General features: G+C 50.5%; 1 protein-coding gene across 6 annotated transcripts in view; it reads right to left on the bottom strand.

The window, feature by feature from the left end:
- Nucleotides 1-2,385: 2,385 nt before the first annotated feature.
- Nucleotides 2,386-25,539, bottom strand: part of CEP164 (centrosomal protein 164) — a 37,876-nt gene continuing 14,722 nt past the window's right edge. For 3 of the 6 annotated variants that reach the window (XM_032201973.1, XM_032201975.1, XM_032201974.1), the window contains 23 exons: nucleotides 24,658-24,741; nucleotides 22,944-23,027; nucleotides 19,591-19,676; nucleotides 17,786-17,935; nucleotides 15,489-15,707; nucleotides 14,145-14,276; nucleotides 13,751-13,967; nucleotides 13,084-13,161; nucleotides 12,689-12,820; nucleotides 12,287-12,409; nucleotides 11,724-11,867; nucleotides 11,437-11,520; nucleotides 11,048-11,116; nucleotides 10,515-10,693; nucleotides 9,947-10,073; nucleotides 9,451-9,518; nucleotides 9,048-9,255; nucleotides 8,504-8,611; nucleotides 7,272-7,386; nucleotides 6,685-7,038; nucleotides 6,312-6,378; nucleotides 5,662-5,784; nucleotides 3,063-4,743 (listed from right to left, as the gene is read on the bottom strand). In XM_032201973.1, coding sequence (XP_032057864.1) covers nucleotides 4,644-4,743; nucleotides 5,662-5,784; nucleotides 6,312-6,378; nucleotides 6,685-7,038; nucleotides 7,272-7,386; nucleotides 8,504-8,611; nucleotides 9,048-9,255; nucleotides 9,451-9,518; nucleotides 9,947-10,073; nucleotides 10,515-10,693; nucleotides 11,048-11,116; nucleotides 11,437-11,520; nucleotides 11,724-11,867; nucleotides 12,287-12,409; nucleotides 12,689-12,820; nucleotides 13,084-13,161; nucleotides 13,751-13,967; nucleotides 14,145-14,276; nucleotides 15,489-15,707; nucleotides 17,786-17,935; nucleotides 19,591-19,676; nucleotides 22,944-23,027; nucleotides 24,658-24,741 — 3,051 coding nt within the window. In that variant the 3' untranslated portion in view covers nucleotides 3,063-4,643. Of the gene's footprint in view, nucleotides 2,882-3,062; nucleotides 4,744-5,661; nucleotides 5,785-6,311; nucleotides 6,379-6,684; nucleotides 7,039-7,271; nucleotides 7,387-8,503; nucleotides 8,612-9,047; nucleotides 9,256-9,450; nucleotides 9,519-9,946; nucleotides 10,074-10,514; nucleotides 10,694-11,047; nucleotides 11,117-11,436; nucleotides 11,521-11,723; nucleotides 11,868-12,286; nucleotides 12,410-12,688; nucleotides 12,821-13,083; nucleotides 13,162-13,750; nucleotides 13,968-14,144; nucleotides 14,277-15,488; nucleotides 15,708-17,785; nucleotides 17,936-19,590; nucleotides 19,677-22,943; nucleotides 23,028-24,657; nucleotides 24,742-25,539 lie in introns of those variants that run through there. The other 3 variants (XR_004254142.1, XM_032201977.1, XM_032201978.1) reach the window with 3 other exon arrangements.

Genomic DNA, 25,539 nt, shown 5'->3' with positions numbered 1-25,539 from the left:
CTGAAAGTACAGCCTGCCAGCAAGCCAGAGGTGCAGCCATGGGAAGGGAAGGGAAGGAAAAAAATAAATAAAGGGGGCAGGGGGAAAGGGGGTGACTTCCCTCACACAAAGCTGACTTCCCAAATACCCCCTAATAATGTCACGGGGACGGATCTTCTGGAAAAAGGGCCTAGGTACTGCAGTGCCTGTTGTGCCATGACCCCCAGTCTCACCCAGTTTCCCCCTCTGCTTAGCCGTGCCTGCCTCCCCGCCTGCCCCACACTCACCTTTCTCTCCAGAAATCGAGTAGATGCTGTTATGGCGAGAGCTCCTGCCTTTCTGCAAAGGTAGAGGACAGAAACACAGTCAGCTCCATCTCCAGGCAGAGGCAGGGAGCAGCCCCTGCCAGGCCAGCTACGAGGGACAGGGCGAGCTCCACAGAGCTTTCTGCTACCCATTCCCCTTGGGAACCTTGAAAATACTTACTGTTGTTCCCTTAAAGAGCATTACAGAGCTCTGATTAATTAATTTGCATTTGTAAGAAGTCCTCCAAGGAGAATCAGCGAAGAGCTTTGTATCAAAAACCAGATTTGCGACAACTGCTGGCAGGATCTCTTTAACCAAGCTCTGGGATGGCCAGCAGACGAGCCCTCTGTCCCGACCGCCCGAGGAGAGGAGACGAGGCAGGCAGCACTCACCTCGCTGTCCCGGCTGGTGCGGCGGCTCTGCGTCACGCACTGGATCTGCCAGGGCAGGGGCTGGTACACCAGGTAGGGCAGGGGCTCCTCGCGGAACAGGCTGGTCCCGAGCTGCATGGAGAAAGGGTTTGCAGCAGACAGGGGAGAAGCTGATGGGCAGCTCCACGGGCTGCAGTTAAACACCAGCAAGAGCTGCTCCTGGGTACACATCACCGGGATCACAGCTCGTGGCACAGCCCCAGCCGTGCTGCAGGGAGCCGCGGCTCACAGGAGTAGCTGAGCCTGGATTCTGCGCTGCCCACAGAGTAACACACCCCTAGAAATAAGACTGAAAGCACCAAATCCTACCTGCTGCCTGGCCAGCCCGCACTCACCTGGCCAAATGCTCTCACCACAAAAAACAGCGCTGTCATCAGGGACGCCAGCATGGCTGGGGGCTCCGAGGGGCTCCGAGGGGTTCCCACCGTCCTGGGAGGGCCGAGCTCCAGGAGGGACGCACAGCGGGCTGAGCAGCCGGCGACTGAAACGTCCCCTTCTGCAGCAGGCAGGCTCCAAGCCCCTTAATGAGCTTAGGGCTCGTGTTCATCCCGGCAGAGTAATCACCCGCTGTCCTTTTGCTCTTCTAATCACTGAATTTCTCCAGCATGTACGGTGCTGGCATTCCAGGAAAAGCAAATCCTCTTCTTCCCCAGGTACCTGCAGGCCGGTACACCCCCACCCGAACACAGCCCCCACACCTCAGAGCCACGGCACACAGCAAACCTCCGCTGCTTGGCCTGCTTCTCAGCAGGATCACAGCAAACCCTCCCGCACCCAGAAGGCATCTCTATTTCAGGTGGGATTTGGGGTTTCTCAGGGCCGTCCTGTGCTCTCTGCACAGTCACTGCTTCAGGAGCGGGGTGGGAGACCAAGAGACGCAGCCGCTCCTGGAGAAACCTAAAGCACCTGGAGAAACCTAAAGCACCTGGAGAAACCTAAAGGCTGGGCTCGATTTCTGCACGGCCAGCAGGTCCTCACGCTGCTACTCTCAGCACGGGAGAGGCCCCAGGCAGGGCACGGAGGCAGCCGTCACTGCAGTGCTGAGCCCAGGCGAGCTGAGCCTTTAACCAGACCATTGCAAATAAAGCCCCAAAAGAGCAAACGTGCACAGCTGGAAGGGCTGGGTAGGGGGGTGCCGGGGCTGCTGGAAGGAGAGAAGCAGGGGAAGGAATAAGCGATGGGGAGAGAAAAGTGGGCAGAGCCCCCTCTGCCCGCTGTCCTCCAGCCCCAGCTGAGCTGGCCTTGGTCCCCTCCGGCACAGCGCCCGCCTTGCAGCCTTGACACGAAGCTCAGGAGGGAGATAACCATCGTAACGGGGCTGGATGACTGCTGTATGAAAAGGGCAGGATACGAGCCCATGAAAAGCCGTCCTGCTGGCTGAAAGCCCCATGAAGAATTGCTTTTGTAGTTTTGTTTTTAGCTTTCTATCTGCCTCTGCATTTGCTACCGTGGCCAGACACTTAATAGAATAATGGTAATAAAGCTACAGCGAGCTGAAGTGGTCTTGAAAAATTGCCAGAAATGACCTTGACAAGACAAAACATGAAGCAGCCTGGAGACAAGTGAGGGGAAGATGTGAAAGGTAAGTACCAGCTGGCTATCGAGGGCTACGACAGCACAGCTCGACAAGGAAAAAATAAAGCTACAAATGTCACCATCATACAAAACAGACTCACGTTGATTTAATTTGCTTACAAAACCAGATACAGCTATCACAAGTTTCAACAGGAAAGATAAACGTATTTCAGAACATATTATTGCTAAGGAAGCAGGCATTTCTCCACACTCATCCACGCTGCTCGGGACACAGGCTGGGCTCAGCTACGTGGCTTTGCGGACAGTGTCCAGCAGGCTGACAGCCTGCCCGTGCTGCAGGAAGCCAGCACGGTGGGGTTGTGGCAAAACCAACTGGAGCTACTGCCAGGAGTTCTTCTGAGAGCTGGGAAACTAAAAGCAGCATCCCTGCAGACGGGGATTGGTGTAAACCCCACAGCAGACAGGAAATCTGCGTTTTGATCCATCCCTTCCTAGGGAGGAGGGATTCCCCTGGCCAGCTGCCGTTCCCTGTTGTCACCTGAGGTCTCATTCGTCCAGGGCCAGTATGAGCTGGCTGGGATTCCTTCAGCAAGGACATCGGTGTGATGGGGCCTGCACGAGGACCACCCCTGCTTTGTTAGCAAGCAGGGGGTTAGAGGATCCATGAGGAGGCCTGAAGCCTCTGGTCAGACCCACAAACGGGAGCCTGGCCAGAAGGTCCCCAGACAAAGGTGGGAGGAAGAATTCAGAAAACTTTAGAGTCCAACAAAAAAAGAAAAAGAAAAAAAAGGAAACACAGACATTCTTCTCGAGTTTTAAAATGTTCATCAAAAATATATTTCTATTTGCATGTAAACATTGCCCTGCCACACTCACAGCATGAACTGTTCCAACGTTGTGCCAGTATACAACAACCAGGAAGCAAAGCAGGAGGGGGAGTTCTGCCTCACTTTGCTGCGCATCATTAGCCACACTGAGAAACACAAACAGCACTGAAGGGTGAAGAACAGCAACTTTACCATCCTCCCTGCATCAGCTGTCTCTAGAGAGAACGACTTTGAAGATGATTTCTCACAGATGGGATCCCTTGAAATGCAGACTTCCTCATCAGACAAAATGGCAAATGGTACAGCGTTTTTTAAAGCATTAAATATTTAAAGTCAGCTTGGAGGAAAGGCTGACAAAACAACCAAATACCACTTTTCCCACTTAGCAGTATGAAAGCCGAGTCTGACTTCTCCCCACCGGCTCGAGCAGCACCACCTGCCCCCTCGCAGCTCTGCGTTCCAGCAGGGTGCTCAGCACCAAGCCCCCCCAGCACCACAGGTACGTGCACCCGCTGAGCAGAGCGGTGTGCCACCTCCTCCTATCTGAGAGCAACGCATCCCAACCCCTCAGCCTTGCTCCCAGCCATGGCGTCAGGAGTCTGCTCTCCCCACAGCCCAGCAGAGCTGCTCCAGGTCCCAGGCTGGGCGCCAAGGCTCAGCTTTGCCTGCACAGCCCTACTGCGTGGGAGCAGACCCCAGCTGCTGAGCTCTGGATCCCTCTCCCCAGGGTACGGAAGGCCGCAGGTGGGGCTTTGTCTCCTCTGAACATTCACACCAGGCTGAGAGCCCTAACAGCGCCTGCACCAGCAGGAACCGCTCCGTGCTCTCTTGCCATCCCTGCTCTGCGTTGCCATCAGCACATTTGTAATACATGAGACGAGCTCCCACAGCACAGCCATGCTGTGCAGTTCTGGCCAGCCTGGCAGAAAAAGGAGGAAGCAGGGAGCTCTTTTCTAGAAAATCTGCCATGAAAGCCATCCTCGGTTTTGTTCCTATTGCTTCCGCCCCACAAGACAGGAACATTTTGCAGAGAGTTACAAGCTACTGTTCCCAGTTATATCCCCAGACTCTACCCATTTTGCTGTTCATTCTCCCCTCCTTGTGCACTTGCCACAAAAGCCAGATGACTTGGCTCACCTGCAATTAAGCATGTGTGGGGCATCAGCGTGGGCTCATTTCCTGACACATTTCCTCCAGCAAAGTCTCAGACAGATCCGCCTCCTCCCCCTTGACCAGTTACTCAAAGTCCTCCATGATTCACAGCTCTGCTTCATGATTGCTAGAATACTAATGAGAGAACTGTTGATTTATTGAAGCCCTGATATTTCACCACTGGATTAAACAGTCTATAAAGTATATTTGGACACATTACAGGATTAGAAGAATCCACCTGGGAAGTTCACTTCCTCCTTCCTCCACTCTCTTGTAAAGAGACTTTATTTCAAGGGCAGAGCGCAAAGAACAGCGTTGGCTGGGTATGACCAAACCCCAACAAATTGTTAGGGGGACGACGCAGGCCCCAGCTACCACCTCTCCAGGTCCTGAAAACACCAAGTCCCACCTTTCAGTAATGGTACACTTTTATTTGTCTGTTTTCATCCAGTCCTAGCTGAAGTAGGCTGGGGCTGCTGGCATGAGGCTTCTGTGTACCTGGGAAGAGAGGTCTGGCAGCTGGGTGAAGGAAAAGCGTGGCTTACACGAGGGATTAGCATGCATGAGCCAGGAGGCAGGACAGGTACTGAGGGGCAGGAACCAGCCCCACGCACACGTGCTGTCTTTAGCCTGCTGCATCCAAGTCAAATGGAATTAAAGAGGGATTATGGAATTCAAAGGAGCACTGTGCTCAGGACAGCGTGCGCTATCAGAGGCCCTGAGGGATTTGCTGCTAATATCAGTGTACACTGCAAAGGAGATACTTGCAGCCCCAGCGTAATGCTGTTACAACACAAACCTGGAAACACTCCCAATAACAGCACTGCGAGGTTCCGCTCGTTTGATCCCACCATACGCAGCTGGATGCCTCCGAAAACTGAGCTAGACAGGCTGAGCCTGGAGCCTCCCTGCACGGCCACGTGGCCACCCCACATGTCAGGCCCATGCGACTCCTGGCGAGCCTCAGCTCAGGCACCGCCACCTCTCCAAGGTGCTGCACCACACACGGAGCTGCCTCATGGCTCCCTCATTGCAGGCTGCCTGCAGCAAACCCACTGATGCTGGCTGGGATCGTCCCACCAGCACCAGCACCATGCCCTGCCTCCTCCTCCATTCTGCACTTCGTTTTATTATTTATTTTTTAAATTCTCACGTTACCAGCTCCAGCTGCTGTGTATCACAGAACAACTGGGGACAGGGGGAGACAGACTCTCCGTCAGGTACAGCTCGAAGATGGAAAAAACAGGTCACTCGTGCTGCAACTACTAAACAACATTCTTTTGCAGAACTGGACACTAAAATAGAGGCTAAGGCTTTGAAATTGCTGTTCAATGCTTTAGAGCTCCTGATTCACTCACCTCCTGCTGTTGCCTCCTACCTGCTGCAGGAAGCTGGAGTGCAATTAGAGACCAAACTCAGGCAAAGGATACACCTTTGAATCCCTCTTGAAGTCTTCTAGCCATTTCTTGTTGGTCTCAATCATTCCTTGAATACTCATCTTGTCTGACTCACGGCTCTGGAACTGGGAGTGCTGGAACTGGCGAATTTGCTCGCTGTTGTCAGAGAGAGAAAGACGGTGGAAATGGGAAAGATGCCTAGACAGACACAATCCTAGAGTTGAGAAAAAGTGAAGAACCTCTACAAAAAGAGCCACAGTAAGCAAGAAGTAGCTTCTTGTTGGCTCCAAATCTTCTGCCCAAACACATTATGGAGAAGACCTGCAGCGGCCACCCACTTTGGTCTGTGTAGCATCTGAAAGGTTCAGGTGGTAGCCTCCAGGATCACCTGTCACAGCAAAGCCAGCATGACTTCCACTTGACCCATGGCTGGCACTCTTGGATCCTCCTCCTTTAACTAAGGTTAGCAGCACAACTCTGGCTTCTGCAGGAAAGCTGCTGTTACAAGGCAGTGCTGAGCATGTGGCAGTGAATTGCTAACACTACCTAACTTATCTGCCTAACAGCCAGCTTATATCATATAGCGAGTAGGTAAGAACAAAATCACATCTGATCCATAAATTATTCCAGAGAAATAAATGCAGCACAATGAAACAAGAACACTCGAGGAAAAAGACCCTTACTCTGCAGGTACGTATCCCAGCTTGTTGTCCAGAGTACCGGAACTTCCACTGAGTGATGGGAACCCACCTGGAAAATAGATATTAAAAACAGGTCCCCCTGATTCGAATCAACAGTCTTTAAGTCTGGGTGCATGTGCTTTCTTGTGTTACAGACACACTATCCCTACAAGCTGAGCCACCAGCCAAGAGCACAGTGGTGTTAAGGAAACTGAGATGGTGAACCTATCCCCAGTCCACAGGACGCTTCTAGTGTAGCAGGTCTGACTTTGATCTGGCCTTATCAGCACTGGCACAATGAGCTGATTAGAATTTGCAGCACTGAAATCAAAAGTTGTAAGCAAACATGTAGATGGATTAATATTGCAAGACCTACCTGGGAAGTACTTGTGCCACTTTTCTGCCAGGATGCTGTCCACTGTCTGCCCGGCTGTGACAGAGCGACTGGAGCTCAGCCCAGTGCTCCGGACCCACTGGTCCACCAGAGACACCCCAGCGGGGGGCACCAAGGAGCCACCTGCCTGAAGTCCTGCCAAGGATGCATAGGTAGAAAGAGGGACACCATTGGAGGGCACCTGCGTCGAAGTGAAGAGTGGAGACCGGTGGTTGTTCAGAGAGCTCAAAACGCCGAGGACCCCATTCAGTTCTCTGGTGATGAGCTGCAGAGAGTCCGTCAGGTATTGGATCTTGTCCAGCTGCGGGCCAACCTGTAGATCCGTTCTCAAGTCAACTAGCAGAAGACAGAAAGAATAAAGGGATCAGTGGGAAGGTGAGGGAGATGCTGCCTGCCTGGCAGGAGGCTCACTTTCTGCAGTGTTTCACTGAGTTTGATCAGTCTCTTTATTCTCGAATGAGCACAAGTGAGAAAAGCATCAGATACATCAGAGAGACAAGAGGGCAAGGCAGACACTGTTTAAAGCATTATACATTAGGTACAGCGTACCAAACCAGTCAGGCACTTACATTTAGGCTGACCTAAGCTTGCACTGGACATGCTGTTTGTGTCCTCAGAGTTGCTGACATCAAAAGTCACCATCTTCTTGCACGCAGTACTCTTCAGTGTATCTTCATCTGAAAGCTGATCAGAAGAAGGAAAACATTACAAATAAAACCTGTTGTTCTGTCCCTGAACAGCAAAGCCATTGGAATACTGCCTACAGCTCATCTACACAGGCTGGACTGCACAGTCAGGCACAGACCACGTGAAGGTAGAGATATTCATCCTCGGTCTCCAACAGCAAAATCTAGAAGAAAAAAGACCACCTGGTCTCTGGAAGAAGCTGTGCGTGCACTGGAGGCCAAATTTAACAGTTGTGTGAACTGGCCCTTCTAGGCAGAAGTCAAAGTGTTTTGTGCAATAAATAGGCCTTATAATTCTTGCATGGCTGGGTTCTCTCTTTGCACCAACAAGTGCTTGACCATCTGAAGCAAGGTGCGCTCACATTTCATGCTGCCCTAAGGCTACATGGTCACAGGCACAGCTGGACGGATTCTAAGGCTTGCATTGAACAGGAAAGCAGACTAGATCCTAGCTCGCATGAGGTGACCTGCCCTTGTTTTCTCTAAGCAGAAATGATGCAGATTTTTCAGGTTGCTTTCTGTATCTACTCTGCAGTCATCCACTTAGTGAGTCCAGATGTCATCGGCAGAGGGAAATATTTGCCACCTTGCGCAAGACACAAACAGCTAATAAAATATATAACAATTCTAATGCAAGAGTTCAGTTTATATTACAGGACACTTCAGCATATTGGTGTTAGCATCCATTTGTTTCTGGCCTAAGAAGATCAAAGGCTCATTCAGCAGGTTTTCTCCAACCAACTTGATCCCTGATGCTTGCCTGGCAAGCTGCCATCAGCCAGAAACTCACCATCCCAAGCCTCAGCCTACGTTTGTTCAGTTGACTGCAGACCTAGTGAATCATGTGAATTATAGCCTAACCAGGTTTGTCATTCTCTTCGGCTCTGTGACCAGCCTATTCTCTCCTGCAGTTCTCAGACACTCATTTCTGCTCTCAAAGAACGTGTTTCTAATAATCCAGCTTCCCGTGCAAACACCAGTTGTCTGCCACCAGCTAAATAGCCCCCAATTGTACCAAAAGCTCTACAGAGACTCCAGCACAGGGGAGGAGGTCAAGAGCTCTGGGAACTGTGGGAGTGCAGCTGGGCAGGTCCAAGCAGGATGCTGGTGCTTACCTCCTCCAACAGCGATGACTCCAGCTGGCTTAGTTTCTCTTCCTTCTTCTTCAGCAGCACCTGTCCTTTCCGCATAACTGACTTCATCTTGTCCAGCTGCTTTGCTTCCTGCAGGGGATCAAACAGCCAAGCCAAGGAGGAAAATCTGCTTTAGTTGTCACGATGAGTTTCACTGTCTCGCTTCTGCTCAGCACAGGAAATCATGCTGCTGGAATAAAACTGCTTCCAAGTCTTCCAGAGCATAGGGAAAGGAGTATACAGAGAGGAGAGCACATGCCTCAGGCAAGTTCACCCCAAGGAAAAGGAGGTTTCACTTCCTAATGCTGCATCCAGCAGGGTCAACAGCTTTGCAGCTATAGTCTGCAGGTAGGAGTGCTCCGTCAGCAAAGGAAATTATTTTTTCCCTGTCTTTAGTTGGTATATCAGCAGAACTGACAAGTACTCTGGAATCCCTTTTCATGCAATAGTTAAAGCACTGCAGAGCTACAGCTGCAAACTCGTACGTAGTGCTGGGATGGATACCTGCCAGCCCCCAGTGACTCACCTCTTCCAGGTTCTTGCGCACTCCCTCCAGGAGCTGGGAGCTGTCACGATCCTGCACCACCTCCTGCGCTTCCTGCATATCCTGGTGCCACCGCTGCCTGGCAGCTTTCAGCGCCGTGTGCCTCTTCCTCATGGAGCGGGTCTGGCGCACCAGGAATTCCTTGGCGTTCCTTATGGAGATCCCTTCGGCAGAGATGTAGCTTCTGACACTACAAGAAAGAGACAGGTATGCTCCTGGCTTCCTGTGCTGTCTGCTCCATCTGGCAAGCCTCATGCAGCTCCCTCCCCAGAAATAGATCGTCTGCGTAAAGCACGTAAGCTGAAGCAAAAACATTTGCTTGTGAAAGCCAATGAAAGAAAAAAACAAACCCATTTTCTGAAGTAGCTGGTATGCAGATACTCACTGATCAAACTGCAAGTTGCTGTCCTCATGGCTTTGAGAAGGTGGGGAAGCAGGCTCTTTGGATGATTGCTGAGGAGTTGAAACATTTCAAAAGCTAATAAACATGTACGAGAAAACAGAATCCTAGGGCTCCCCTTAGAATCAAATTAAGGGCAAAAATTCTGGATGAAACCACCATGCTACCACCCTGATCCAAGATCAGTTCTGGAGATACCCTTTACGTGATATTTTAAAATAAGGAATAAAGACATTTCTGTCCCTGACTCAAGTCCTGCTTTTGACTCCAAGGACACTCAGGTATCCATCCCACACTCCTTTCCCCTAATATACAGAAAGCAACAAAAAGCAACAAACAAAACACTGATCTCTCACGGTAAAGAAAAATGCATCATTGCATCTCAAATGAATTCAGGCAGAAAGAACCAAAGTTGGGATTTTCCAGGCGTTACAGCTTCAAGTCTCCAAAGGCAAATGGCTCTGCAGCCAGCTTTACTCACAGCTTGAACAGTTTCTCTCAGGTCTTCAACATGGAGCTCAGCTTTCCTTCTTGGAGACTCCACGCTTTCTTCTGCCTCCAGTTCTTTCAAAATCTCCTGCTTGCTCCTGACAGCTCCCTCAAGCTCACTGTCACATGAAAAGGTAACAACGGCAGCAGCTGGTTAGACTGCGGGTCCATCTAGCCAGTAATCTACCTGCAAGTGTCCAGAGCAACCTCCAGTTTCCACGAAGGAAAAGACCAGATGTGTAAGACAAGCGGGAACACAAACACACTGATGACAAGGACTCATAGCAGCTTACAGCAGCTGTGTCTCGTACAGCTTCCCCCACGCAGGAACAGACACAAATAAGAGACTTCACACTCTGGCAGCTGGCAGACACTGACTACTAGATCCAGGGCCGGGGTACATCAGACAGTGGTGGCTGTCGAGCTGAATACCCAGTAAGACAAGCTTCTACTGCCCCTGGCTGCTAAACACAGCTGAACTGTTCACGCAGCACCTCCAGACAACACTGGTATCGGGTAGAATTTGTACACTAAAGGAAATTTCTCACACACACACACACCTGATACGTTTCTGCAGCCTTTGGCTTCGGGTCTGCAACAAATCCACCTGGGCCTCCAGCTCAGACTTCTGGTCTTGGAGCTCTTCAAGAGACTTGCGCAGTTGCCGGATGGACTCAAGAAGGTTGGTGTGCTCCTTCCGATTCTCCTCTAGGCGGAGTTGAGAAGCTAAAGCAGCTTCCTAGGAGCAAACAGAAAATCCCTCAGACTTCCCTGACAACGAGTGAAAGCGCAGAGTGTGCAAGAGCCTTTTGCTATCCGCACAGTTCACAGGAGATCCCAGAGCTACAGACGCACAGACCACGTGCCCTCCTAGGGGAGCAAGGCTGTCTTCTCTTTTTGAGAAATAGCTGCAAGCTAATCAAACTCCCAGCAGGACAGCACTCCAGGCTGAGGCAAGGTGGCAGGGAGGGATCTGCAGACTCACAATTAAGGAGCAACATAGCTTGCTTTTACAAAGCCATGGTTCTAGCGTGCCCGTTCTACCCTCCCCAGAATAAAAGCAGCACAGCTCCTCTCCAGAGCAAAGACATACATCTCTTTCTAGCTCAGTCCGTCTGTCTTCATCCAGCAGCTGCTGCCTTTTCTTCCTCAGAGATTCCTCCTAGATATGGTAGACAGCACAAGTGTCAGAGCATGGGGATGGCAGTAGAGGAGACTGCTGATGCTCAGCAGCCACATACTGCCTCCCAAGGCAGGAGAGTACACCCAAAGCACTGACTCTCACCACAAATCCCCCTAGCCATGAGGCTGTACTGTTAAGAATGCTTAGCCCTGCTCTGACTCACGACAGAAGTTTGAACCTGTAATTTGGATGGTAGCTAAAGCCCTGGCTGATCACTCCTCAGAAGTCACCCATGAGGAAGCAGCCAGAGGAGCAGTTCAGGCTAGGAAACGTCCGCAGGTCCAACACAGCTGACTCACCTGGCTCAGAAGCTGCGCTGATCTCGCTTTGACATTCTTTGCACGTATTTCAAGCTCATTTTCTGAATCCTGTAGCTTTCTTTCCTGCACAGAGATGTCAACTTAAAGAGAGAACGACACAAGTTCCTCACTCACCAGGCAGAGCTCTGCCACCAGAGGGAACAGGGGGAAAAAAAATAATGGGAAATTGTGACCTGCCTCTTGTGCCACCCTTGGCTGTAGAGGCTGATGCACTGAGGTGTCACAGTACCCCAGCCAAGCCACAAACTGCTAGGCAGCCTCCTCACCTTCTCCCTGTGCCTGTTCTGCAGTAGGGTCAGCCGTTCATCCAGCTCTGCCTGCAGAGCTTTCACCTCCACTTCATGAAGCTGTCGAAGGCGTGCCATCTCACTTCTCAGGCCTTCCAACAGTTCTGCTCTTTGCTTTCTCTCCTGTTTGTTGCAGAATACGAACAAGAAAAGTGGCTGAGTGAAACACGAGGTTCTCCAGTGAGCCACCACGACCACACAGGACACACATCCTCTGGAAAGCCACCACACAACAGATCCTTAGCAAGTACCAATGTAAGCAAAATTAAAACCTCTTGCTTATAGGCGCAGTGTTGTTAAGAGAACTGGCCCTTCTAGGCAGAAGTCGAAGTGTGCGTGGCTGCACAGAACGTTTTGACAGGTTAACCTCACAACCTGTCCTAAATTCACTTGACATAGTGGCAACAGTTTTTTTTCTAGTTCCCCCAGTTTTTTTGGATGGTTGAGATAAGCAGGCCTGGCAAGCAGCAGTGCCAGCCCAGGTAGAGTCCAACTGAGCCATTACAGTGACCTCCCCGCTCACTGCTCTCCCCCAGCAGTACCTCCTCTTCATACTGATCCTGAATCCTTGCCAGGACCTCCTGGTGCTCCTCTTTCATCCTCTCCATTTTCCTCTCATGGTCTTTTTCCACTCCCTGGCGTTTCTCTCTCATAAGCTCACTGAGCTGCAATGATGACACAGAGAGGTTTCCCTGAAGCACTGCACTGCACTGCAGTGGCTCCCCAGGAGAGCAGCTTCCCACATGAACACAATGACTGAAGTTCAGGGTGCTTGCAAGTGGGATCAGGCCATGGCCTGCACAGTAGGAAGCAATCACCCCGCTGAGATGAGGTGGTGCAGGAGTGCCCCTTCCCCTGCTGCACCAGCCACCCTCGGGCAGGGGACTCAGCATCTCAAACCTCTAAGGAGAGAAAAATTGTCAGCACCCAAGAGAAATACTTGCCTCACGTTCATATGCCATTACTTGATACGCTTTTTGCTGCATTTTCTGCTCTGCTCTCTGCAAGTCTTCATGCAGCCAAGTCTCCTTACTCCTCTGCACCTCCGCTGCCTGGGTTTGTAAGCTAGAAATGACCTGCCATGAAAACCACCCACAGAGACTTGTCACCCTTCTGACAAGATCCATGTAGTGCCACCCCACAAAGAGCAAACAGCATGGCAAGAACTGGTGTATACAGTCTCACCACCCCCTACTTGGAGCATGTCCAAATGCTGAGCCAGACCAGAACCATGTTTAGGAAGTGGAAAAAACTAGTGCCACCCGCCCTGGCCACATTTGGAGACACTGTGGGAAGAAAAAAAAACAACAATTTACATTCTAGGGACACTATCTTTTACCTTTTGATGCTTCTCTTCCGCTGCAGATTTCAGCTGCTGGAGTTCAGCTGCAAACTGTTTCTCCAGCTCCTCTGTTGCCTACAGGAACACGAGCAAAACAATCTGCTGGAAAACCTCTGTTTGTAGGGACATGCTGTGCAAGATGTTGTTGCAATTAACGTCTATCCATAAGCATCAAAAAAGCACAACAGTCAAACCAAGTTACATACAAGGTGCTTTTACTCTGTATGTGCTTTCCCTCCTAGAAGACCTCAGTGGATCTCAGTCACGCTGTGCTATGCTGGAAGAATTACAAACTGCCTCCGTTCAAGAACCCCAAGCTTTCTGGAGGACTGAAGCAGCAGCCAAAGAGGTATCCTAGCCTGAGGAAACAGTTTGCTTTAACTTGGCAAAGGCACAGTGTTCTTCCTCTCTTCTGCAGGTGCAATGTGGCCACTTAAATAATCATTACTTAATCACCATTGTAATAAAAAGGGGGGAGGACTCCTCCTCAGCCCAATCATACCTCCAACAGCATGCCAAACATCTTTCCTTTGTGTTTTAACTGAGTCATTATTAAAGCACACGAAGGAGTTATTTATTCTTATTTAATTTTAGCGTTGCAATGCAAGCCAGGTCAGCATAAACAGCACGGGTCTGACCCTACCTGGTAACAAACAAGTCTCACCTTTCTCTTTTCTGTTTCTAATCTCTCCTTAAGTTCCCTCAGAAATTGTTCCTTCTCTTGTTCCAGCCTGACCGTCTCTTGCTGTTGAGCTTCCTCCATTTCCAGCTTCATTTTCTCCAAAACAAGCTGCTTCTTCCTCTCCAGGCTCTTCTTCTCTGCTACCTGCAGTGATTCCCACTCTTCTCTCAATTTTTGCAGCATGAACTCTTGCTCTGCCCTGACAGGTTTCCAACAAAAAGAGAGAGAAGCAGGTCGGAATTTGGTACTTTTAACACTGTGCTCCATTTAGGAACCAGGGCTAAGAAAATACACTGCTACAGCACAGGACATGCAAAATCCAGAAGAAATGGAGAATCAAAGCACGCTTTGATTCACAAGTGTATCAACTTTTCACCTTATCTTCTCCTCCTCTGCCTCTGTCTCTGAGGCGATTTTGGCTCGCAGCTTTGAGAGTCTCTCAGTTTCTTCTTTTCTCACACGCAACTCTTCTTCCTCAGAAGCCTTTGCCAAATCCTCTTTCAGAGTCCTGAGAAATGAGCAACAACAACAACAAAGTTCAGGAAGCTCTAGTATCTTCCAACTGCCTCCCCAGGGCCTACAGATCAGCTCCCACTACCTGTGCCTCCTGAGCGACGCGTCCCCAAGGCTCTAGCCAGTTAATTCTCTTCCATACCTTCCTGATCTGGCTGCTGGCACAGGAGACACAGCCCCTGAGCATCAAGCTTCTGTGGTTTATTTTTAAAGTGTACTGTACCGCCACGGGTGGCACTTTTTTCAGTAAGTGAAATCAACTGCTATTAAGTAAAGCCTGACTCCCAGCCAAGGTAACTGGAAGCACATCTGTAAGCTTCATACTTGCACACAGCACCTTCTTTTCCCGCTGCTTTAGACATCTCTCTCTCCAGGTGCAATTTCTGTGCTGCCCCTTGCACCCAAGACAATGTTCCCACAACAGTTCCCACCAAGGTACCTTTTCTGCCTCACTGTGTGCTGCTAGCAACTTATTTGGGGTGGCCCTAGCAATTCTAGTACAAGTCCTGAGAGAAGAATCTCCCAAACAGAGGACGCCACTCCCGTTGCTGTTCTGCTCCCTGGATTGCTATTAGAACTTCAGGGGTTGGCTGGGTTTTACACAGAAATTCATGCCCTATTCCTTAAAGTCTTGTTTGGAAGTCCCTCTTTAAAGCATACAGTACCAGAGTTTCAAATAGTTCCTCTAGGGTAACCTCATCTTCTCTAATGCTCCAATTTCCAGTCCTATTACTACCGTTTAGCCCAGAATTTGAAAGTCTGCCAGGTGGTAAAGCTCCTAGTGCTGAACTGGAAACTTTTCCCAGGTTAACCATAAGAGACAGGTTCACAGCTACATGAAAGCTGCACGTGTACCAGATGATAGCTCTTCGTGCAGGACATGAGGAGGATGCTCTCATCTGTACTGCAGAGATTTCCTCAGGCAGACTGCGTCCTCTGCATGGCTGCTTGGAGCATTTACAGCACTGACAGCAGAGCACTGCTCGTTTCAAGATGTGCAGATCCTCCCTGCAGGATTGTCTGGGCTAGGACAGCGTCCCGTGCTCCTTCCCACCCTGAGAGCCCTTTTCTTGCCTCTTTCACCCACAACTCTGCAAAGTAGCACCCGTTTCAAGGTGGTGGCCTCTAACACTGCACAAACCTGCTGCCACCAATAATGAATCGCAGCTGGGAAAGGCTCAGGAGAAACAGGACAAAAGAAGAGTACCTGAGGGATTTTTCTTTTTGCTGATGAAGCTTCTGAGCTTCTTCTTCTTCCTGCTGCCGCATCTCCTCCTGGAATTGCTGAATTTTCTCCTCCTTTGCTTGCAGTAAGTGCATTTTCTCTTGTTCAATCTCCTTCTCCAGCTCCTTGGCTATTCCCTCCAGGGATTCTTCACTAGGCTGGCTCAGGGACTGCTCTTGTTTTATTTCCTTTTCAGGTTGCCTACCAAAAAAAGAAAGTTCCTTTGGCAAAAGGGTGAGAGAACTGAGTAACGCGAAGGGAACAGCAACATTCCCCCACACAGTATCACCTCCAAACCAAAAATCTCAAAGCCACCCACTCCACAAGCCTGCCAGTCTATGAAAGGAAAGGATGTGCAGAAGCTCCCCCAGACTGCAGCCACTTGCAGGCTGCTGGGGAACACTCGCTGTGTAGCTCACAGGAGGTGAGGAACAGCAGAGGAGGCAGGTGGAGGACACAGAGGCAGAAGACAACCTTGCTACAGAGCTCCTCCTGGCAGCATCCCCTGCAACATTCCCGGAGAACAAATCCATTCACCTGCCTGCCAGCCAAACGCACGGGCCTTACACCCTGAACTTTTTCAGCTGCAGATCCAGGAAAGCATTTTTCACAAGGCTGTTGAGGGATACATGGCCCAGGCTCCGAGCTTCGAGTAGCATGTTAGCTCAGATAACAGCTTGGGGTGTCCTAGGCAGCCTGGTTGACACTCTCATTGCCTCCCAGAGAAACTCGGACTGAGAAATTACTAACCCTAGCCCTAACAGCACTTAGGTCCTGAACAACTCGTCTTCTGGCACACTACAGCCTCACCTCGTGAAGGACCTAGCAGCTAAGAAAACCTGGATCTGACTGCCAGGCATAAAAGCAGATGCAATCAGTGCTGGTTCCTAACCCAGGGACTGGCAATACACTTCTGATGGACCAGGTATTTTTCTGCAATTGCAATCTAAAGTGTGCTGGGAGTTTGCCAGCCCTAGGCAACAGAAAGCCCTAAGCTCTCCAAAAATTCAGAACCAATCTGTTTATAATTAAGGTGGGTTTTCTTTTGTGTGTGTGTTTTATTTTTTTTTCTCAGACATAGAACTGCAAAATTATAAGGTCTGTGAAAGAGGCTGAAGGGGAAGAAGGACAAATGAAGAGTAGTCTAAGGACAACATTTTTATTCTTTGCTAGTGGAAACTGAAGCAGCAAGGTTTCGTCATGCTCTGAGACTGCTAGCATAAGGCAGAGAGACTTCTGTCTTGCCAGGAATCGGGGAAATAATAGCTCTAGTAATATAACCTTGAGTCAGAGCAAAAAGGTTACTCGTGTAGCCATTAGCAAAAGAACGAGAGAGAGGAAAAGGTAGTAGGGTCCTGGAGAAATCCTGCTTCACCAGCATTCCCCCGTAACACCACATGCTGTGGGCCAACTGCACAGATGCCTACAGGAGGTACCATTTATCAGGCTGCTCTGTGGAGCAACTTGGGCATTTCTACCTTTCTCTCTCTTGCTTTTGCTCTAATTTTTGTTTTAAAAGCCATCCAACCAACACACACACATTTACACACACAAACCCTAATAAAAAGGGAGGTGCTGCGCTTGTCCTCACACCGAGGATTGCTACTCCAGCACTTTGTCGTGACAGATCCATTGCCTATTTTTTTCCCAATTACAGCTGCTGATCTGTCATTCGACACAGAGAGCAAAGTCAGCCTGTTCACCCCTGTTGCAGTGGAACTGCAGGTACAGACCAGCAACCACCACCAGTTTAGTACCATGAGAGACCACTGGGTTTTGCAGGGAAGCCAAGCTCTGCCATCGTGTGCTCTGACTTCTTTACCTCAAACCAGTGATCCCAGTGACTCTAAAAGTGAAGTGGTTACCCCCCAACAAACACACTGAGACCTCAGTCGTTCTCAGCAAGAGAATTCAGGAAAATCTTTATCCAGGTGTGTGAGTGCTGAGCCTTGCTAGCAGCACTGGTAAGGAGGCTTTTCCAAGAGGAAAGCACACAGATCCTTCTCCGAACCAGAGCCCTACACCCCAGGCCCCGAGGGCTGAGCTGCCGTTCTCACCCTCGCAGCACAGACTGTTACCTTGGCACTCTCACCACAGAACAGCTGCTGGGATTTGCACGGGGAGATGTTCTCAAGCTTTGTTGTGCCCACCCAGCCACATCTCCTAGCGTGCTAACATCACACCGTAACTTCAAGCAGTAATGGGGTCGGGGAGGGGAGGACAAAAGCTGTTATGCTTACAACACCAGAGACTTAAACGAACTTAAACGAAGCCCTTACTCTTTCTGTGGGGCAGCAAGCTCTTCCAGATTGTTTAGGCTATCCAGCGATCCCTCCGCCAGCTCCGGGGCCACTGCCTCTTCTTGTTTGGGGTTTTCTAAAGCAACACACTTCTGTCCTGATGTTTCACAACCACTCTGATCCCTCTCACTTTGCAGCACAAAAAAGGTAACAGAATATCAGATTAGCACAGATTAGATTCTGGTGGCTGCTCCAGGTACACAAAGACAGAAGGAAGATGGGACGTGCGGCTGACTTAGATGGGCAGTCAGCAGCTCCAGCTCATGCCTGCCACGGGGACTCCATTGTCCAATATAGGGCTGCCAAAACCCCAACAAAGCTCCCGAGCTCCAAACCATTCACACCACCTCAGGCCCTGCCAAAGTAACAGGCAGCTGAGGATTTCATGCATCTGTCAACCTCAAAATACTGAATCTCGTTGCTGGATTACCTCCCTCTCTTTGCAAGTCTTTACAGGATTTCCCCAAGATACATCAGCCCTACTAGTAATACCCACATTGTTGTCTAAATTGGAGATGGAAATATTGGCAGGCATGTCTACATCTACAGTTCTACTTCACCTTGGAAGCACAGAGAAGAGAGACTAGGCAAGCACAAAGTAGCTTTGCAGGCAGAGCAAGAGGACACGTAGCTGGGAAGCAGGTACCAAGTGATAAGGAGACAGTTCCTGGGGGCAGAACACATTTTCAGGGACCTTCATGTGAACAGCTCCTCCAAGCACAAAGTTGTGAATCCCAAGTGCACGCAGCCAGTCATTAAGATGGGCTGCAACTTCTTGTGTTCACAAGTTTTCCTGGCACAGGCAACAGCTTCTTGGTTCCCAGTGCCCCAGAGTGCTGTAGAGCTCTGCGTGGAAGCTAAGAGCTTGGGCACAACTCATCTCTAAATGCCACATGCTACAGCTCTCAAAGGCAGAGTGGGAGCTCAGGAGACCGTGGAGCTTACTGCTCAGTACAATATTCCAATTGTTTTAAACAAGTCTCCACAAGCAGGAGGAAAATAGCTCCCCTAGACAGCCTGCAGTTCTCACAGTAACTGAGGGTCTGGAAATCCTGCACTGCTCTCGGGGTAACAGCCATTGCATTCCAGACATGTCCACACAGCGGGATAATAAACCAGCTTCCCACTTACACCTGGCTAAACAGCTACTTCCCCTACACCACCCCTGTGGAAGGAAGTTGAACAGAACTGGTCACACTGGAGCTGCACTGCCCTGCCGTCAGCAGCAGGAGCCAGGCCCCGGGAGCCTCCAGCTATGGCTCTGCCCAGCACGGTGCTGGTTGTGCTGGGCTGCCAGCTCTGGCTGAGACTGGGCCCTGCCTCAGGACCCGAAGGTCTGTTCGCAGGCAATGGCTAGTGCCCGAGTCCCCTGTGGGTAAGGCACAACAGAAGGCACAACACAATGAGAACAAAGTCAGCACATCTTGGCAAGAGACTGATTTTCCCAGCCTTGGAGCAGAGACAGATAGCTGGAAGGGGAATGGAGAGGCCAGCTCCACGGCTGGGGGCGGTCACAAGGAAGTGGAGGGCAGGCAGTTTTGCTGCCTTCCCAACCAGAAGCTGAAACGAAGCTGAAATCTGTTGAGGCAATACTAAAGAGGTGGTGGGAGAAAGACTGAATGGAAGAAATCCTGTGAGAAGCTGCAGGGTCTCGGGATGTCCTACAGGGAGCTCCTGCACAGCTTACAGTGACTACAGCACAGCAGAGGCAGACAAGACAGGAAAATCATCTGCAGCTAAAGCTGTCTGTGCTTCCTTTCTAGCTCTGACTGGTGGTACCATACCTCTCAGCAGCTTTCGTTCTTTTGCTTTGCTCTTCTTCTATACTGGCTTTGCTTTGATCTTTTTCTTCTTCTCCCAGCTCCTGGGCCTGCAGGTAAAAGCAAACAGTGTGGAGTTTGCCGGCTCCTTTGCCATCAAAGCCTCTCAGGACCTCACAGAGGCTCCGCTGAAAAGCGGTGCCACCCTGGTCCACCACACCAGCACCAAGCCCACGGACCAGACTGCATGGCAGGGCACTCCAGAATGCCCAGCTGAACGTGTTAGCTTCCTCTCCTGCAATGCAACCAAAGCCTCGAGATATCGCAGGGGCACCTTGGAGGAAGATCCATCAGCCCAGGGACATTTGGGAGCTCTGCTCTCCAGGCTGTGGTGTTAGACTGTGGGCTCAGGTTTGCTTTATGCAGTACAGAGGATGAGCTCTCTGCCAGGACCCAGCACTCCTAGGACAAGCTTGGGTTATTTCCCCCCAGCCCTGAAGGTCATCTGAACATATCCAGGTAACACTAACATTGATATATTGATTGTGACCAGAATCACAGCAGGACTTGATGCTGCCTTGCATCCTGGTTCTCAAGCAGATGATGATGGGCAGCGTGCTTCATGCAGCCACAGCTACCTACAGACTTCTGACTACGCCATCCAGCAGGAATCCATCTGGGTGCTGTAGACAAAGCCAGCTCCCTTGGTAACACGCTCAGAGTGACTTCAGATGGCTTACTTATGAAATAGGAAACACTTCTATATTCAAGTACTCGCTGTTTCCATAGTCAGCTGCTCCTTTTCCCACCTGCCAGCTACCAGGCACCTCTGTCCCTCCCGCAGGGCCACACAAACACGCGTTGTGTAATTCACCTGGGGAGAGGGAGCAGCTTCCCTCTCCAAGCTCTCACTCCCACATGAGAAAGGATTAACAGCTCATCCTGCCTGCTGAGGCTTCTGGATATGAGGTCTCTTGTCCAGAGAGGAGTAGCCCACTCATAAGCTCCTGGGGACCACAGAAATAGCAGGTGAGCTCTTCCCTTGCCATGCAGGAATGTAGTGTGGAGCAGGGCCAAAAAAGCAATTAAAACAGCAGTAATTTATGCAAATGTTCAGCAGAGCAAACAGCAGAAGGATTCCCTGCAAGTGCTGTCACCTTCCATCACATCAGCCCGGGCAGAGCTCTCCCAGGCAGCTCCCTGCCACCCCAGCCTCAATAATGACTTCGCTCCTGAGAGCTGAGGAGCCCCACAAACATCTCCTGGCTCAAACCAGGCTGTGCCGCCTGGGAAAGGAGAGGAGCCAAGCAAATGAAGAACGAGATCTTTTGGGGAATAAAGGTAAGCAGTTACAGGGTAATGCTGCTGAGCTCAAGCCTGGGGCCACCGTGACACTCCTGCCCAACATGCCTTCCCAGGGGCAGTCCCTCCACAAACCACAGGCTGCAGATACATCCAGACATATTGAGAAGGTGAATGGAGCGCCTGCCTGCAGGGAACAAGGGCTGGATTTTAAGCCCTGTCTGTGAAATTGCTGGAGCCTTGCCCCTCTTGTTGCCTCAGGATCCCCAGCAGTCCCAGAGGAAGCACCAAATACTGCTCGCAGCTTGGTTTTCTGTCCTGCTCAAACACCAGGCTGAGTCCCACAGGAAAAATCTCACACGCTCGCAATACAAAGCCAGGCTCCTGGACACATGAAAGCAGGATGACAGATAATAGGCTGTCTTCTCTCTGCAGAGCATAGCCCCCAAGGGGCCTCGACAGGAGGATTTCCACGGTCTCCAGCACACAACAGCTCAGATCCCATGCCTGCTTCCAGCTCCTCACCGCTCTCGCAGCAACGATGCCAGCAAAGCAGGATGCCAACACTTCAAATGCCTGCTAAGTGAAGGGTGAAAGGATCAACCTCCCCACTGCCAGCAGAGAAGGCAAGTCTTGCAGGCAGCAGCCCACACTGCCTCTGCAATCTACCACAGCTCCTGCCAAAACACGCTAACCAAAAGCTTCCAATGCTGCGCACGTGTAGTGTCACAGAGGCAGTCTTCTTTTTTTTTTTTCGGAAAGACAGTATTTTGCCAATATATTTAAAGCGAGGCAAGCTCATTGCATGACAGTAAACACACTGCAACAATCCAGTCTCATTTCAAAATAGCCTCTGTCTTTCAACAGAAAAGAGCAGCTGCAGTTCTGCAGGGGGCACCATTTCAGACCTACCTCTCTCTCCTCAAGACAAGGCTGTAATAAACTCAAAATGTGCCTGCTCCAACAAGACATTTGTATGCACGAGGACTGTGCTGTAGCAAGAGGGAGAGGGGGAGAACACAGCAGGCATATGTTTTGTTTTCCCTTCACATCTGATTATGCTCATTATTAGGCACAAGAGGACAGGTGTATTCTCCAGACAACCTAACAAACTGGATTGCTCCTCTCTGCTGGACAGGTGGTGAGTTTGCCACTCAAGGTCTCCTCCAGTGCAGCTGATCAACTCACTTACAATCAGAGCAAGGCTGAGTAAACCCCAGCTGGAGCCTGACCCTCTGCCTCCCCGTGCAGCACGCTCTTCCAGCCAGCGTGCTGATGAGCTGAGAGGATGGTGCAGGAGAGGGGTAGCTGGGATGGCTCAACAGGAATGTGGGGCTGCAGAAGACAACTCAGCAACATGCTGAGAAGACAAGATAAAACCTCAAGAGGCACAGTAATCTTCTCCAGTCAGCACTGCCCTAACATAGCTACATATGGGGCCGATGTGATGTAGGAAGCAGACACGTGCAGGCGTATGTACGCTCCTCCATATGCCACAGACTCCCTGAACGGAGCCGATTTCGCAGCTACATGAAAGCAGGCAAGACAAGCAAATGCTCAGCAACGGGCTTCCCTATAACAAAACCTGTCACGGGGAGGCAACCCCCTTTTCTTCATTTTATATGGTGTTCTGCTACACGAGTCCTCTTCATTTGCTTAAGAGAATGAAAAGGACCAAAAAAAAAAAAAAAAAAAAAAGAAAGAAAAAGAGTAAAATAGACTCTGCTTCCCATCACTCTCTGGGAAAGCCATTGTCTGCACTTGTACTGGGGGCAGGGAAAGGACACATCTGTGAGCCTGCACACACGCACCACGCAAATCACCTCTACTCAGAGTATGGGCATTGTACAGCTCCCCTCACGGGAAGGACTGCAGCTACCTGCTTCTCTGCAGATAAAGGAGTGCACCAGAACTGCTGCTCCAATCCCTGCCCCAAAGGCAGGGTGCTTAACATCTCTCTCCTGTTTGCCTCAAAACCTTGTGCAGATAGCTTCATCCTGTGCTTAGTACACCACAAAGCAGTATTTTAACCTCTTGTTCAGAGATTGGTCCCTCAGCACATGTAAAGCACTTACCTTGCACACGGGGCTGTCTAAAACAGGAGACAGAACACCCACATCCAATACCTGCTCCGAAAACCGACTCTGGAAAGCCAAGTCCTAAAGGAGAAAGAAAAGGATCAGTGTCTGACAAGCATGCACTGGTTTCGCCAGAGCTCCTGAAAGATTAGAATAAAATCCAAACACAGTTTGGAATGCATGCTCATCACTCCACTGATAGCAAGTCAGTTCAAATATCTAGTGCTAGTACAATTCCAAGGGTTTACAGGACACAGGAGATGGCTACAGCAAGACTCAGGCCTGCATCCAAGAACAGATCATATCTGTCCTGCAGTCAGATGGTTCTGGTAGGGGCTTGACCAGCAGCAAGCTGGGTTTTCTGCTTCACAGGCACAGGCAGACACCATGGTTTACCCAGAGCTGCAGGGATGACAGGTGGGGCAGTGGCACCGAGCTGCAGCGAGGCTCTTTTCACTGATGGCCCCGGAGGAAATTCTCCTTGTGATGCCAGGGGGCTGCAATTCCACACAAGGACATCCTGGAATTGCTGCAGGGCAGCGAGCTCTGCCACGCCACCCCATGCACTCCTCATGCCACAGGTCACAGCAGGCAGGGTGACACGCAGCACGTCTACAGCCAGCTGCAGATCTCCCCCCTCGGCCCCCGACCCAATTTCTGATATTGTTGCAGATTTTCTGATTATTTTTTTTCCCCTAAAAGCCAGCTCCTGCAAGTTGCCCACAGGCTGGTCACTCATATAGCTCTCCTGAAACTGTGGGTCCGTGCACCAGGCTGCAGACACTGTGTGTGTGTGCACATGCCCACAAGCAAGCACTAGAGAAGGCATCATTTGATGCAGCAGCCACTTGCCAGCACAGGCGTGCTCAAACACTGGTAAATAATGATATTCTCAGCCATTTTCTGGCCATGCTGCCTCTGCTCCCAGTGGCAGATGGCAGCGGCAGCTTCCTGTAGAGACAAAGAGATGCTGATGGGCACTGCACCCCCACCTCAGGGCTACCCTCCTGCACGGTCTCCCTCTGGGACACTCGGAAGCCAGGTCCCCCAGCCATCCACACTTCCAATAGCAAAAGCTGGTTAGTACCTTACAGCATGATTTTATATTGCTTATTATTTTCCATTCTGCAATTATCTGAGTGGAGTCCCAGCTATGAGTGACCTACTTTTGCAGGGATATTACCTCACCCGCAGAACGAACCTGCACTTCTCTGCAATCTCTGCTCCCACCAGGTAGAAGCCTGCCATCACACCTGGCCGTGGAAGTGCCACAGCCTCCCCACCACGAGAATGCCCACGTCAGGACCTCACAGAGCAGACCTGTGAATACTTCTGAGTGCCTGACCTGGGGCTGGCTTCTCCCTGGGAAGCATAGCCATGGAGTAAGAGGAGGTTTGAGAGTGAGAGCTGGTCCTGCCAACACTGCTGTCTGAGCACGGGCAGTTCTTGCTCAAGTCATTCATCTGGTAAAGCCTGTGCTTGCTCAGGAATTAGCTAAGCACAACTGTGGTTCAGTATCTCAAGAACCCCCCCCAAATACCAAAGCTACACAAAGGATGACATTGGTGGCCTGTGCCACAGCTGTAATGTCACTGCCTAGCAGGGAGTCAGGGCAGTGAGAGCAGGAGATGGCCGTGATCTCACACTGGCTGCACGTTCCCAGGGAATGCAGAGCCCATGCCCAAGGGACGAGGGACTTTTGGCGACTCACCATATGCTGAATCAGCTCGTGGTCTGAGCGGTTGGAAGCCTGCAAGTCCTCCACACATTCACTGGTCTCGGATGCCTTTGAAAGCTGAAAGGAGACATGCATTATGGCCTGCAGGTGTTAGCTCTGCTGCTCCATTTAGGCATTCCCAACTAAAAGAAGACAAATGACACTCGGAAAACAAATCTGGTCTCTGCACGCCACAGGGAAGAAAAACATCATGTGTCTGAGGTGACAAAACGTCTTAGGAAAGACCAAGGGTGTGACCCACAAGACAATCACGAAACACCACAGAGAAAGGACTGGGGAGGGAGGACAGGTGCAGAGGATGGGACTGGGGAGGGCAAAAAGTGCTCTTCAAATATCCCTGATAAAAGGCTTATGGTCCTGATCCTTCTACGAGAATCTCCCCAGCTCTGAGATCTCCCCATTCCACCAAGTAAGCCTGTGAAGCACAGAACAGCAGCAAGCTTCTTCAGTGACTTCATTAGTCCAACACCTTGCTGTGCTGTGCCCCGTGCACTGAGGACTCCTGTGTTCCCAGGCATCGTGAAACAATACGGAGCTGTTCACCATTAGCACCCAAGCCGTGCTGCTGACTTCAGCACAACCACCCAGAAACGTAAAGGCAGCATGCAGATGGTGCTTATAAAAGCAGAGATTTCAGCTTTAAGCTCTTCAGGACAGAGCGTGTTTTTTTTAGGCTCAGTTTTACAGCTTATCATTTCTTAGACATTACACACCAATGGAACGAGATAAGTCATCAAAATTAGCTGGAGGAAAACTGTGTTGGAGAGACATCATCTATCAGGTCTCGCGTTAACACCTCTGCACGGCACTGAGCAAACCTGGAAGGTGTGCACCTGAGCCCCCAGCCACGGGGTC

Source organism: Aythya fuligula, chromosome 22 (assembly GCF_009819795.1).
Source record: "Aythya fuligula isolate bAytFul2 chromosome 22, bAytFul2.pri, whole genome shotgun sequence".
Taxonomy (NCBI): Eukaryota; Metazoa; Chordata; class Aves; order Anseriformes; family Anatidae; genus Aythya; species Aythya fuligula.
Note: the sequence above shows the minus strand (reverse complement) of the source record. Positions and strands in the feature narration are given on the sequence as shown.